The 12256-nt window shown below is 50.8% G+C and overlaps 1 protein-coding gene across 3 annotated transcripts in view; it reads right to left on the bottom strand.

Annotated features, from left to right (window-relative positions):
- Window positions 1-12256, bottom strand: part of SLIT3 (slit guidance ligand 3) — a 764694-nt gene that overhangs the window by 115006 nt on the left and 637432 nt on the right. For all 3 annotated transcript variants that reach the window (XM_061393171.1, XM_061393168.1, XM_061393169.1), the window contains exons 13-14: window positions 3695-3838; window positions 2116-2279 (exon numbers count right to left, since the gene is read on the bottom strand). In XM_061393171.1, the coding sequence (XP_061249155.1) occupies window positions 2116-2279; window positions 3695-3838 (308 nt within the window). The remainder of the gene's footprint in view (window positions 1-2115; window positions 2280-3694; window positions 3839-12256) is intronic.

A 12256-nucleotide genomic window follows, 5' to 3' on the forward strand; every position in this document is an offset into this window, starting at 1 on the left:
CCCTGCCACGTGCTCCACGGTGTGGCGGGGCGAGCCAGCCCTGGGTTCAAGCCTGCCCCTACAGTTCGCTTGCTGTGATCATGGCCTGCCCCTTCACCTCTGAGCACTCAGCGCCTGCTGCTGCAGCAAGGGGACCGCTCTTGCTGCTTTTGAGGGAGGAGACGGATGGGCCCCTGGGCTGGACACCTGATGTTTGTCAAGCAGAGTAAAATCGAAGCTTTATTCTCACCTAGACACACCAAGGACAAAGCTAGTGGCAGAAGCTGAGCTCTGCTAAAGAAAAGAGAGAAAGTGCCCAGTCCTGAGGTCAAGGAGGACTCCCCTGTCTGCACATGCACAGGAAGGTTCCTTTGGGGTCAAAAATGGAGGGGGCACCACCCCATAATTAGTGTGGATACCCATCCATAGACCTCTGTGGAGGGATCCATCTAGGCAAAAATTTGCACACACATCTTGGTCCAAGAATGAGTCCGGTGTGGAGAAAGAAACAAGATAATGAGCCAAAGGTAAACAAAGACCTGGAAAGACTGTCTGATATAAGTGATTTAAATCCTTTCTTTACTTAGCTCCTCACTCAGGACACCTGCACTCCTTTCCGGGTATGTATTTCTGTCTTGCTTCCAACTTAAATAAATAAACTGTTTCTCTGTGTGTTCTCCCATATGTTGTGCTGTCTCTAATAATAAACTTTGTACCTGTTTTGCAGTTTTTACCTCCTTGAAACAGTTTTGCTTTCAAACTGGGGTAAGAATCAGGGAACTTGGCTTCTGGATGCTAGCCCCTGGCGGACTGGCAGGTAGGTTCAATCCCTGGACAGGGAAATAAAATCCTGCTTCAAGACCCCTGTCCCTCTGAGAACAATCTCACCTGACTCCTGGAAGAAGCAAGCCCAACGAGGAGCCCTGAGCACAGTGCTCCTCAGGGGTGAGAGACTGCTCTGTAATCAACACTTATTCTGGGGAAGACAAACTGAGATCAGTGTCTCAGACTGCCACAGAGTCCTTGGGGTCCCTCCAAGCCCTCTCGAGGTATTGGCTTCTGCTGAAAAAAATAAGACAGCCCAAGTTTATCATTCTGGAGACACAGACTGAAGAATCTGACTTAGAGGATAAGAACAACAAGAAGAGGTGGAGGCTGGCCTGCTGCTCTCCTCCTGGCGACTAGGATCCATGCCGGCTTTCTCCCCAGGAAAACCCACCTACACACGGCGCTCAGGTAGGGGAAGAAGACCGGTTCCTGATGACACACAGATGGCCAGGGTTGGCTTCAACCCTCCTCACCACGTCATACTATCAACATCTCACCACTGGGAGCACAGAGCAGCTTGGTGATTTTTTTTTTTTTTTTTTTCTGCAGTAGCAAACAGCAGAAATGACAGCCATTTCTAACTGCCTGTTCATCCAGCTCGTGGGTCAAGGAGAACAAGTTCTGTCTCCAAGATGAACTGAGAACTCGCCTGCCACTCACCCCCTGCTTCATTTCCAGGTACAGCAGGGAGGAAGGTTTCTAGAGAGAGCTTGAAAACTAGAGAGCAAGGCTGTGCTTTCTTCTTGAACAACACTCTCTGTGGTTCTCTCCGGGATCAGTAAGCACCCGTCTAGGGTGGAGGGGAGAGCAGACATGTCTGTGAAACCTACACTCTGGGTTAAGGGCTGTTCCGAAGGTGGCTTTCGAGGGCAATGGGAAGCCCCCAGGACTGCATGTTTCCCGCAGCCTGGCCTGGGGTAGATTTAATTTCTCTATCTGCCACTTGGGGAGCATGGTTAGGAAACTAAAAGCTGAGGAAGTCAATCATATCCTCTAAGAGCACATGTGTCCAAGCTGCCTCATGGCCTCACTTCCACCTGGCTCTGGAGATCTGTGGCTGCCTGGGTTCTGTCTCTCCAAAACCGTGCCCCTCCTCCCCCCAGTGCTTGTATTGTGTGTGTGTGTTTTATTTTAAATCCATAAGCTAATTGGTTTTCTGCAGGGCTAACTGAATTTCCCCAATTTAATTTGCAGAGATGCTCCCCAGGAGCCATTACAGCATGCGATGTCCTCCAGATTGGATTATCGGCCTCTCCGGGGCTGCTGTACTGAGTCGGAAGGTGGGGCCCAGCCCCGTAACCTGATTACCTGAGCAGCGGAACTTCTTGCTCTTGATCTGGCTGATGCGCTTGTTGGCCAGCCGGCGTGGGCTGCTGCAGCGGGCCCCGCTGGTCTCAATGGGGTTGTCCTGCAGGTAGTCAGCCAGCCACCTCAAGTGGCAGTCGCACACGAATGGGTTTTGGGCCAAGTGGCTGCGAGAGGGACAGGAGTTCATTAGGGGGGCCCTCGGGGCTCTGTTCCGCCACCGCCCCCCTGGCACAGGCGCTGACAGTACAGCTCCAGGCTCCCGCCCTCAGTGCCCCAGGAGGCCTCGGGGGGTGCCGGGGCTGCTAAGACAAGACCTCCAGACAAGACCTGGATGGGGGCCTGAGGCCTGCTGTTGGCAAAAGCCAGTCAAGGTGCAGCTGGCACCCAGTCTGGGGCATCAGCCTTCCAAACCCTCCCCACCTGGGGCGGGACCCAGGTCTTGAACCTCACCTATGACACTGCTGACGGGCATAGTAAGCTGCAGGCTTAGGGTTTATGCGGAGAGCAGACTGAATTTTGTTTTCCAAGCTCAGGAACACCCGGTGCATAAAGCAGCTGGTGTGGCATCGGGCACAGGGCGGCTGTTCCATTTACAGTAGCAGGTTTTGCTGTTATTATCCTCAGCATCATGGGGGCGTCAGCCCCATGGGCTCACTGAGAAAACCCTCCACAGCGCCGCACAGTGCTCAGCACGCAGTTGGGCTTCAGTGTGCGACAGCTGTCCTTACTTTCTGTGGCTCCTGTCTCTGGCTCCAGGGGCAGTGAGCGCTAGATGACTCAAAAGGCCTCCAGAAACCCCCAGGATCGCGGTCAGGCCTGGCACTGGGGCGAGGGTCTAAGCTGAGGGGTGGAACCATCAGAAACACAGGCTGAGATCTGTCCTCAGGTGTCATCTGTCTAATGGAACTGTTTATGAACATCTGATATTCTTGCCTGGAGAATTCCGTGGGTGGAGGAGTCTGGTGGGCTGTGGTCCATAGGGTCGCAAACAGTCAGACATGACTAAAGCAACCTAGCACACATGTATGCCATGCTTGGAAGTGAGGAACTCCTCTCAAAAGAGGGAGGTGAAATACCCCTGCATTCTGGTACGAGGTGCCTGTCCCAGAGACTTGGCTTTGTGGTGTGGACAGGGACAGGTATTAGTGGGCAGGAATGAGTTTTCAGCAGAGACAGAGCCTGCTCAGAGAGAATATAGCACCCAGAGTGGTTAAGACAGCAGGTGAACCAGCCACTTGGGCTGGATTCAAATCCTGCTGCTTAGTAGCTGTGCAACCTTGAATAAGTTACCTCACCTCTCTGTGCCTTGGTTTCCTAACAAAAATGGGGCATCATAGTAGCACCTACCTCCTAGGGTTGCTGTGAGGCTTAGTGGTTTGGATACAGGGAAACCATCCTGTGGGGCAGTGAGCATGGCGTGAGTGCTCAGGACAGGCCCTCTAGCACTGTGACTGGTGCTCTGCTTGGGTTGCAGGCTCTGGGGCTCCTCTGGGACGTGCCTGCTCTGCCTGGGTTGTGAGTGCTCTCTGGGACTGCCGGCGGCGGCCTGGGCCTGTGCTGGCACTCCTGACATACTCACAGTGTCTGGACGGCCTGCAGAGGGGCAAAGAGCCCCTTGCTGATGGTCTGCAGCTTGTTGTCATACAGGGAGAGCAGGCTGAGGCTCTGCAGGTCCTGGAACGTGTTCACCCGCAGGCAGTTGATCTTGTTGGCATTGAGGAGGCTGCAGACAGAAGAGAGGCCACTGACTGCCTCATCCCGGTGAGGCCTGCGGAGCAGGGGCGGGGCTGCTGGCCTCCCAGAACCCTCCTGACGGCCAGGCCCCCCCACCAGAGAAAAAGGGGACCTGCGGGCCTCCGGCCGCGCGATCTCCTACCACACCCGGGCACTGGCAGCCACGCAGCACGGACGCCGTGTGGCACATCAGCCCCTTGAGCCTTCCCCTGCACCCACGCCCTGGAGGAAGACTGGAAATCGCACCCTGCGTGTTCCACTTTCTACTGTAGAAGGCAGAGCCTCCAGGTCTCAAAAGAAAGAAAGAAAGAAAGAAAGAAATCTTTGGCACAATTGCTTGTAAGCTGTAGCTGACTAAGAGGTAATTTTGATTCAGAAAATTCCTCAGAATTCTTCTGGATCACTGATCCCATTGGGAACCTGCTGAAAGCCGTAGGTCATCTTCCCAGAAAAAATTCAGCCACAGGAAGGCATGAGTGCACACACACACGCAGTCTCAGTCTCTCACACACAAACACGGAAGGAGCCCTCGCGATTCTGCAAATACGCCACGAGCTTTGGTCCAGGCCTTCTGAACATACTCTCTACCCCTTTCATCTGGAGACTCCTCCTCCTCCTCTGTATCTCAGCTCAGATGCCACCCCCTCAGACAGGCCTACCCTGACCACCTCATTTCCAGTGCAGCCCCACGACTGCCCGTCATAACCCCCATTTACTCCCCTCACAGCCCTTCTCTCAACTTGTGATCAGAAGATATTTGCCTCCTACTCAGGACAGTACACAAATGATATATATTTTATTCTTGCCTTTATTCCTAGTACTTAGCCCAAGCATTTATTAGGAAATACACCTGGCTCCAGCTCTGACTCCAGGGGATCACACTCATCGAAGGTGACACCCATCCCCCAGGGTCAGCCTTCCTATCCACGAGGGCTGTGGCTTTAATTCTTCAGAACCCTGCCCCCACCAAAAACAAAGCTGTAAAAGAAAGCTTTCTGGCGAAAGGCTGGCCCAGCAAGAGTGAAGCCTTGAGGGTTACAGGAGTGTTTCCAGGATGTGGCTGCCAAGGCAAGCACTTTGGGTCCTAAAAACCCTTTATGATCCTAGACTGATGAGCTGTGCCCTTCAAACTCATGTGAAACTATTTCTATTTCTCACTTGCTCTTGAATGAAAGTGAGGGGCTACTAAACTAACCAGCAAAAATCTTGAATTGTAAAATTTTCTCTTTTTAACACTGGCTCAGAGCTTCCCTCCCGGGGAAGGACCCGAGAGATACATCATGGCTGGCTTGCCTCTAGAGTTCCTGGTGCCAAGGTCCACAAGACTGGAGTTGGTAATGGAGGGACTGCCATGGGAGCTCAGCCATCCATGCCACCTCTCCATGGCTGCAGCTCCGTCCTCACAGGGGCCCCTGAGCCTCCTGTGCGAGGTAGGCAGCTGCACTGGTGACAAGAGGAAGCACTGCCTGTTTAATCTGGCTAATGATGGGCAGGGGTCCCAAGGGTTCACACGGGTGGCCTCCTGCCTCTAGGTGGAACAAAAAGCTCACGTTATTAGAAGACATTTCACGTTTTCCAACGTGCTTTCCTGACATCCTGTTATTCTCACAGTCACCTGGGCAGAGGGGCAGAGCCAGCCTCACATGTTAAAGGCGAGGAAACTGAGGCTGAGAGTTGGGGGAGAGAGAGGGGAGTTGTGCAACGTCATGCATTTCCAAGGAGTATGCTGGAAGCAGTTATGGTGACTGAGGTCTCTGGAGGATTTCGTTCTTTATGAGTGCTTTATCTACCCTGCCCATATGTCTATCCCTTTGCAGCAATTTCCCCCCAAGAATATCCTATGCTTTGTATATTAAATTTTACTCAAAGTCACTCCATTTGTTGGTGGCAGGAGGCGGGGGGGCATTCCAAGGAAGATGCTATGGAACAGAGAAACAGGGAGAAAAGAGAGAGAGCCCAATAGGGCTAAACCCCTATGAGTCAGGAATAGATGCTTCACACAACTATTTTTTGGTTTTCTTGTTAAAAAGAAAAATAAAGTAAGTGGTAAATGATTTGTTCCAAAGCTGGATATTCAGAGCCTTTTGAGGGAAAAACTGAATGAGGTAAAGAGACCAGGTCTGAGGTGCTATCTCATGACCTAAGGACAGACCCTCTCTGTAGCATCCTGCAACATGCCACATGCAACTCTTTTCATCCAGCCCCCCAAGTGTGCTGAAGGTGGGGACAAAGCTACCCTGAGGTGTCACCTCATACCAGTCAGAATGGCCATCATTAAAAAGTCTATGAATAGCAAATGCTGGAGAGAGTGTGGAGCAGAGGGCACCTGCCTACACTGTTGGTTGGGAGCATAAACTGGTGCAGCAACTATGGGGAACAGCATGTAGGGTCCTCAAAAATCTAAAAATAGAACTACCATATGATCCAGCAATCCCACTCCTGGACATATGTCCAGACAAAACTTGAAAAGATGCATGCCCCTTAATGTTCATGAGGCATTCTTTACAACAGCCAACACATGGACGCAACCTAAATGTGCATCAGCAGATGAATGGATAAAGAAGATGTGGCATACACACATATGTACACAGTGAAATATTACTCAGTCATAAAAAGAAGGAAGCAATGCCGTTTGTAGCAAGATGGATGGACCCAACGGTGATCATACTAAGTGACGTTAGTCGGACAGAGAAGGATAAAAACATGATATTACTTACATGTGCAATCTAAAATATATACAAATGAACTTATTTACAAGACAGAAACAGACCCACAGCAGAGAGAGCAAACTCATGGTTATAAAAAGAGAAAGCGGGGTGCGGACTGATAAATTAAGAGTTTGGGAATAGCAGATACCAACTACTGTATATAAAACAGATAAACAGCAAGGTCCTACCACATAGCACAGGGAACTATATTCAATATTTTGTAACAACTTATAATGGAAAAGAATATGAAAAAGACCATATGTACATACACACATACATATGCACAGACATGTGTGACTGAATCGCTCTGCTGGACGACAGAAACAAACACAACACTGTAAACTAACTATACTTTAATTTAAAAAATCTGGATATTTCTGTCTGTCTCTCTCTGCCACACACACAGACCATAAAAGATTTTTATTTTCTCCTGGAAAAAACCCAAAACAGCTCTCCTAGTCACACTGGGTCTCCGGGAGGCGGTCACGGAGCAGCTGCTCTCTGTAGATAAGACCTGTGCTCCATGGGCCACCGTCCTCACCGTTCCCTACTGCTTGCCCCTCTCAAGGGGACTGATGCCGAAGCTGAAGCTCTGAGACTCTGGCCACGTGATGTGAAGAGCCGACTCATTGGAAAAGACCCTGATGCTGGGAAAGACTGAACGCAGAAAAAGAGGAAGGCAGAGGATGAGATGGTTACATAGCATCATGGACTCAATGGACATGAATTTGAGCAAACTCTGGGAGATAGTGGAGGACAGAGGAGTCGGGCGTGCTGCAGTTCATGGGGTCTCAAAGAGCTGGACATGACTTAGCAGCTGAACAATAACAGCAACAACAACTCAAGCTTATTCTCCCTACCTTGTCTGAGTGCTGCTGCTGCTAAGTCACTTCAGTCGTGTCCAACTCTGTGTGACCCCATAGACGGCAGCCTACCAGGCTCCCCTGTCCCTGGGATTCTCCAGGCAAGAACACTGGAGTGGGGTGCCATTTCCTTCTCCAATGCATGAAAGTGAAGAGTGAAAGTGAAGTCGCTCAGTCGTGTCCGACCCTCAGTGACCCCATGGATTGCAGCCTACCAGGCTCCTCCATCCATGGGATTTTCCAGGCAAGAGTACTGGAGTGGGGTGCCATTGCCTTCTCCGACCTTGTCTGAGTAGGAACTGAAATTTGAGACCTGAGGGCACATTCACAAAGACAAACTGCAGAACTGGGTTCTGGGGAATGCTAGACACCAGATAGGGAGGGTGGCCACGGGGAGAGTGGAGTGGCGTTCCAATCCGCCTTGAAAGGGCATCCAGATCGCAGGCCACTCTGGCAACGCTCCTCACCCATCAGGACTATCGAGGCTTCTTGTTTTGATCCAGATGCTTTCTTGTTCCCCTTTGCTCCTAGACCTCTCAGCATGGGATGCTATCGCAAAGATGGAAGGCATCAAAACAACCCAGGCTGGCACGATTATGAGGCAAAGATAGCGTGAGCAGCAGGAGCAGAAAGAAACACAAAAGGGCAGCGCTACGGGGTCACTTATTCTCCCCAGGAATGCTTGGCTCCCTAAGGCAAGACACATAGGTGCAGGGAGAGATAAAGCTAAGCTGCTTATCCAGATTTAGATGCCCAGGACCGCCTCACTGATTCCCAGCACCGGCAGCATCCAACAGCCTGTCCTTCTGTCCTGTCTCCTCTGGCAGGAAGGTTGGCAGCTACTCAGCTCAGTCTGGCTTCCATAAAAGGATCTCTCAGCTATCTGGCACAAGAGGACAAGAGCTGCAGGGGAATTAAAAAAAAAAACAACAAACACCCTAAAAACACTAAATAAAAAAACCCCACTCTATGATGGAGCAAAGAGACAGTAACTAACTATTTGAAATAGGGTTCAGCAATTCTGTAAGAAGTTCGGAACACAAGCCTTCTTCCTCTTTCAGTGGAGGGATTGATTCTGTCCCCATTCATCCCCCTTTGAGGAGCAGTGGTATAACGGCTGTGCGCATTAATAATAATGTAGCATTGTCTCGAGAGACTGCAGCTTTGTGAGCAGCCCTGTGTGAAAGGTTTTCCAAAGCGCTTTTCATGTAGTGTCTCCTTTCACCCTCTCAGTAGCACCGCGATTGTCCTCATTTGGGGGATGAAGAAATTGAGGGTCAGAACGGTGGTGGATTTAACCAAGGTGATAGTGAAGCTCCAGTCTACCTGAGTGCAAAGTTCATCTCTCACCTACCACATGGAGAGAAAAATCCGTATTCTGCCCCTGTGCTTGGTGGAAGGTATTCCCTGTCCCTGGGGAGCTATTTTTGCCAGCTTGGGAACCCATCTGGGCACGCTTCAGGTTGATGGAGGTCTGGCTGGGTCTGGAAGACTGCTTGCCTCTTGGCTGTGAAGAGGCATCAGGAGTCCCGCTGGCTCTTAGGGAGTGCCCAGCACCAGGTGGGTGGGATGGGATGCCCTCTGAAATGCTCACTAAACCTCCATGGGCACGATGGCAGGCTCTTCCCTGAGTGGCCTGCACCTGTGCAAAGCAGGGTCTCAACCTTCAGAGCCCACTGACTAAATGCTGACTGGGGAGCTGGTATGCTTGGCCCTGTACTCCCCTCAGCCTGGGTTCTCACATGAGGCAGACCAGGGGAGAGCGAGGAAGCAGAGACAACAGCTTCCCTTATGCAAGATGGGACGCTCTGGTCCACCTCGCACAAGAGACAGCCTGGTACTCAGGGTCCAAACTTTGATCCCCAACTAGGTCTCAGCTTGACGGCCTGGTGGATCCAGTGAAGGGGAAGGGAGGTATATTCTGTTCATAAATATTTCCCCGGAAGCAGATCCAACCATCTATCGGGGCCATCTGCTCCCAGACCCACCTCCTAAAGGAAACTCAGAGGCCATATAAACAGAAAAGAGATGGAGGTTGGTGGGGAGGAGGGTTCGAGAGGATCCTGTCAGGTGAACCTGGGGCCACATGACCTAACAGGTAATAAACACTGCGTGTGGCCGCCGCTCTCCCAGCCCTTTACAAATAATAACTTGCTGAATCTCCCGACAGCCTCAAGAGGTAAGTGCCCCTCCGTCCGACAGATGATACCTCTGGCACACGAAAAGTGTAAGTATCTTTGACTAAACTGGCACAACTAGTAAGTGGTAGGTCGAGATCTGGATCCATGGGACTTTAGTTCAAAGACTTTGCTGCTATTCCGACTGTGGGAAGTGCCTGCAGCTTCTGGGAGGAGGTGGAAGTTGTTTTTTTGTAGACACTCCCATTGGCTTAGTGATGATTCTACAATGAAATGAAAGCACAGAGCCATGCTCCCCTCAGAGGAGATCAAGGAGAGTGGAGCATGCACACATCCCCTTCTAAATTTATGTCTAACCGTTAGCTCTGTGAGGCACTCTGCTACCCCGCTCTTCACCGAGCATTTTCAGCTTCCACATATGTTCCATGTCAAGAGGTATTAGCACTCAGCCCATTGACTAACCAACCTAACAATGCTGCTGAGAGATTATCCTTTCCAGAAGTTGTTGCCTTCAGAAAAAGCAAAGTGGGCAACAGAATCCATGGAGAGTGTCAGAGCTGGAGCCTGGGGTGGAGAAAGGTGGAATAAAATATCCAGACTCCTGGGTCTGGGCTGAGGAAGGGCCCCTGCCTCCAGGCCTGCTGCAGGATCAGGCCTTGCTCGACCGGAAGAATCCCAGGGGCTTCCATCACTCACAGCAGCTTGTAGCCTCTTCCACTCAGGGTCCAGATAACAGGAGGAGATGGGCCACAGAAGGGAAGAGAGGTTCACCCTGACCCCCACCCCCAGTCTCCCGAAAGAGGCCACAAGTTCGGGGTTCACTTGGCAGCAGCTGTTCTTTCTCATGACTGGCTCTGCTCCCGTCTCTGGCTCCAGGGGCAGTAATGGGACAGAGGACCACTAAGACCCCCTTTCTGGCCACTGCCCTTGCCCACACCCCCACTCCATTAAGATTCCCCCGAGCCACTGCCCTTGCCCACACCCCCACTCCATTAAGATTCCCCCGAGCTTACAGCCTTAGCCACGAGGCTGGGAAAACACCAACATCTGGAGTCAGGTTTAATGATAAATTGCATTAAAATCACCTTGGCAACGCCAGTGGTTCACACATTGATTCAGTGGCCTGAGCTCTCATTTGAATGATATTTATATTCTCCACATCTGCCCACAGGTCTGCGGAAGACAGCAGTTTAAGGCTCTTCCTCCTACTTACACTGTGTTAGTCTGCACATGCCAAAAGCATAATGCAAACCCCGATGCACAAGGTGTTCTTAGGAAACTGATGTCAAGAAAGAGGGTAGCGGCCACGTTCTGGAGAGTAAGTGAAGCCCTCCCGGGAAAGACCACGGGACAGGAGGATGAGCCCAGCTTCCTGCCAGGAACCTGGGTGCTTCATGGAACCTCCTTTTCTTAAAGTGAGGCTGGGGGGTGCGGCGCATGGTCAGCTTCTGTTTCATAAACACTCAGATGTTTATCATGCTATGGAGGGGAAAGATGGTACCGACAACCTCAGGGCATAACCGTTTCTCTGCCTCCTCCAGTAGGGGAATCATTGTTCAAGAATAGGCTACGGGGAACATGCCCAGTGGTGGGATTGCTGGGTCATCTCTGTATGTGGCTGGACCTAGAGTCTGTCATACAGAATGAAGTAAGTCAGAAAGAAAAAAACAAATACTGCGTCTTAATGCATATAAATGGAATCTAGAAAAAATAGTACAGATGAACCTATTTCCAGGGCAGGAAAAGAGATGCAGACATAGAGAATGGAGATGTGGACACAGTGGGGGCAAGAAAGGGTGGGGAGAATTGGGAGATTAGAACTGACACGTCTACGTGTACGCATGCTAAGTCACTGTAGTCACGTCTGAGCTTTAGTCGTGTCCGACTCTGCGACCTTATGAACTGCAGCCCACCAGGCTTCTCTGTCCAAGGGATTCTCCAGGTGGGAATCCTGGAGTGGGTTGTCATACCCTCCTCCAGGGGATCTTTGCAACTCAGGGATCAAACCCACATCTCCTGCATTGGCAGGTGGGTTCTTTACCGCTGAGCCGCCTGGGAAGCCCCGGACATGTATACACTGCACGACCACAACAGACAGCTAGTGCGACGCTGCTAAAAAGCACAGAGAGCTCAGCCCCTGTGGGATGCGATAACCTGGAGGGGTGTGATGGGGTGGGTGGGAGTGAGGTTCAAAGGGAGGGGACATGTGTACACATACAGCCGATTCACTTCACTGCACAGCAGAAACTAACACAACATTGTAAAGCAATTTTATTCCAATAAAAAAAGGAATGGGTTGCAAAGGCTGTTATGAAAACAGAAATTCACTGTGTGTCCCTGTGAGTATTTCCCACTATTAAGCACTGGCATAAACTATTAGTGAGGATGCCAATTAGGGGAGCCATTCTAGACCCCTGATTAAGCTGCAGTATTTAGAGTTGACCCCTTTGTATCTTCTCTTTTAAAATTTTTCCTTTAGAATTAACCCTCTGCCATCCTGAAACTCTTTATCTACTAAGTGCAATAAGGGCCACTCTCTTGTCTTAGAATAAACATGCTCTCATCCCTCCCATATGAAATATGAGGGATTTATTTTGACCTTTGGTAACCTCCTGAGGCTTCCCAGGTGGCTCAGTGGGTAAAGAACCTGTCTGCAATGCAAGAGACACTGGAGAGGCGGGTTCAATCCCTAGGTTGG

This window comes from Bos javanicus, chromosome 20, assembly GCF_032452875.1.
Source record: "Bos javanicus breed banteng chromosome 20, ARS-OSU_banteng_1.0, whole genome shotgun sequence".
In the NCBI taxonomy this organism is placed as follows: domain Eukaryota; kingdom Metazoa; phylum Chordata; class Mammalia; order Artiodactyla; family Bovidae; genus Bos; species Bos javanicus.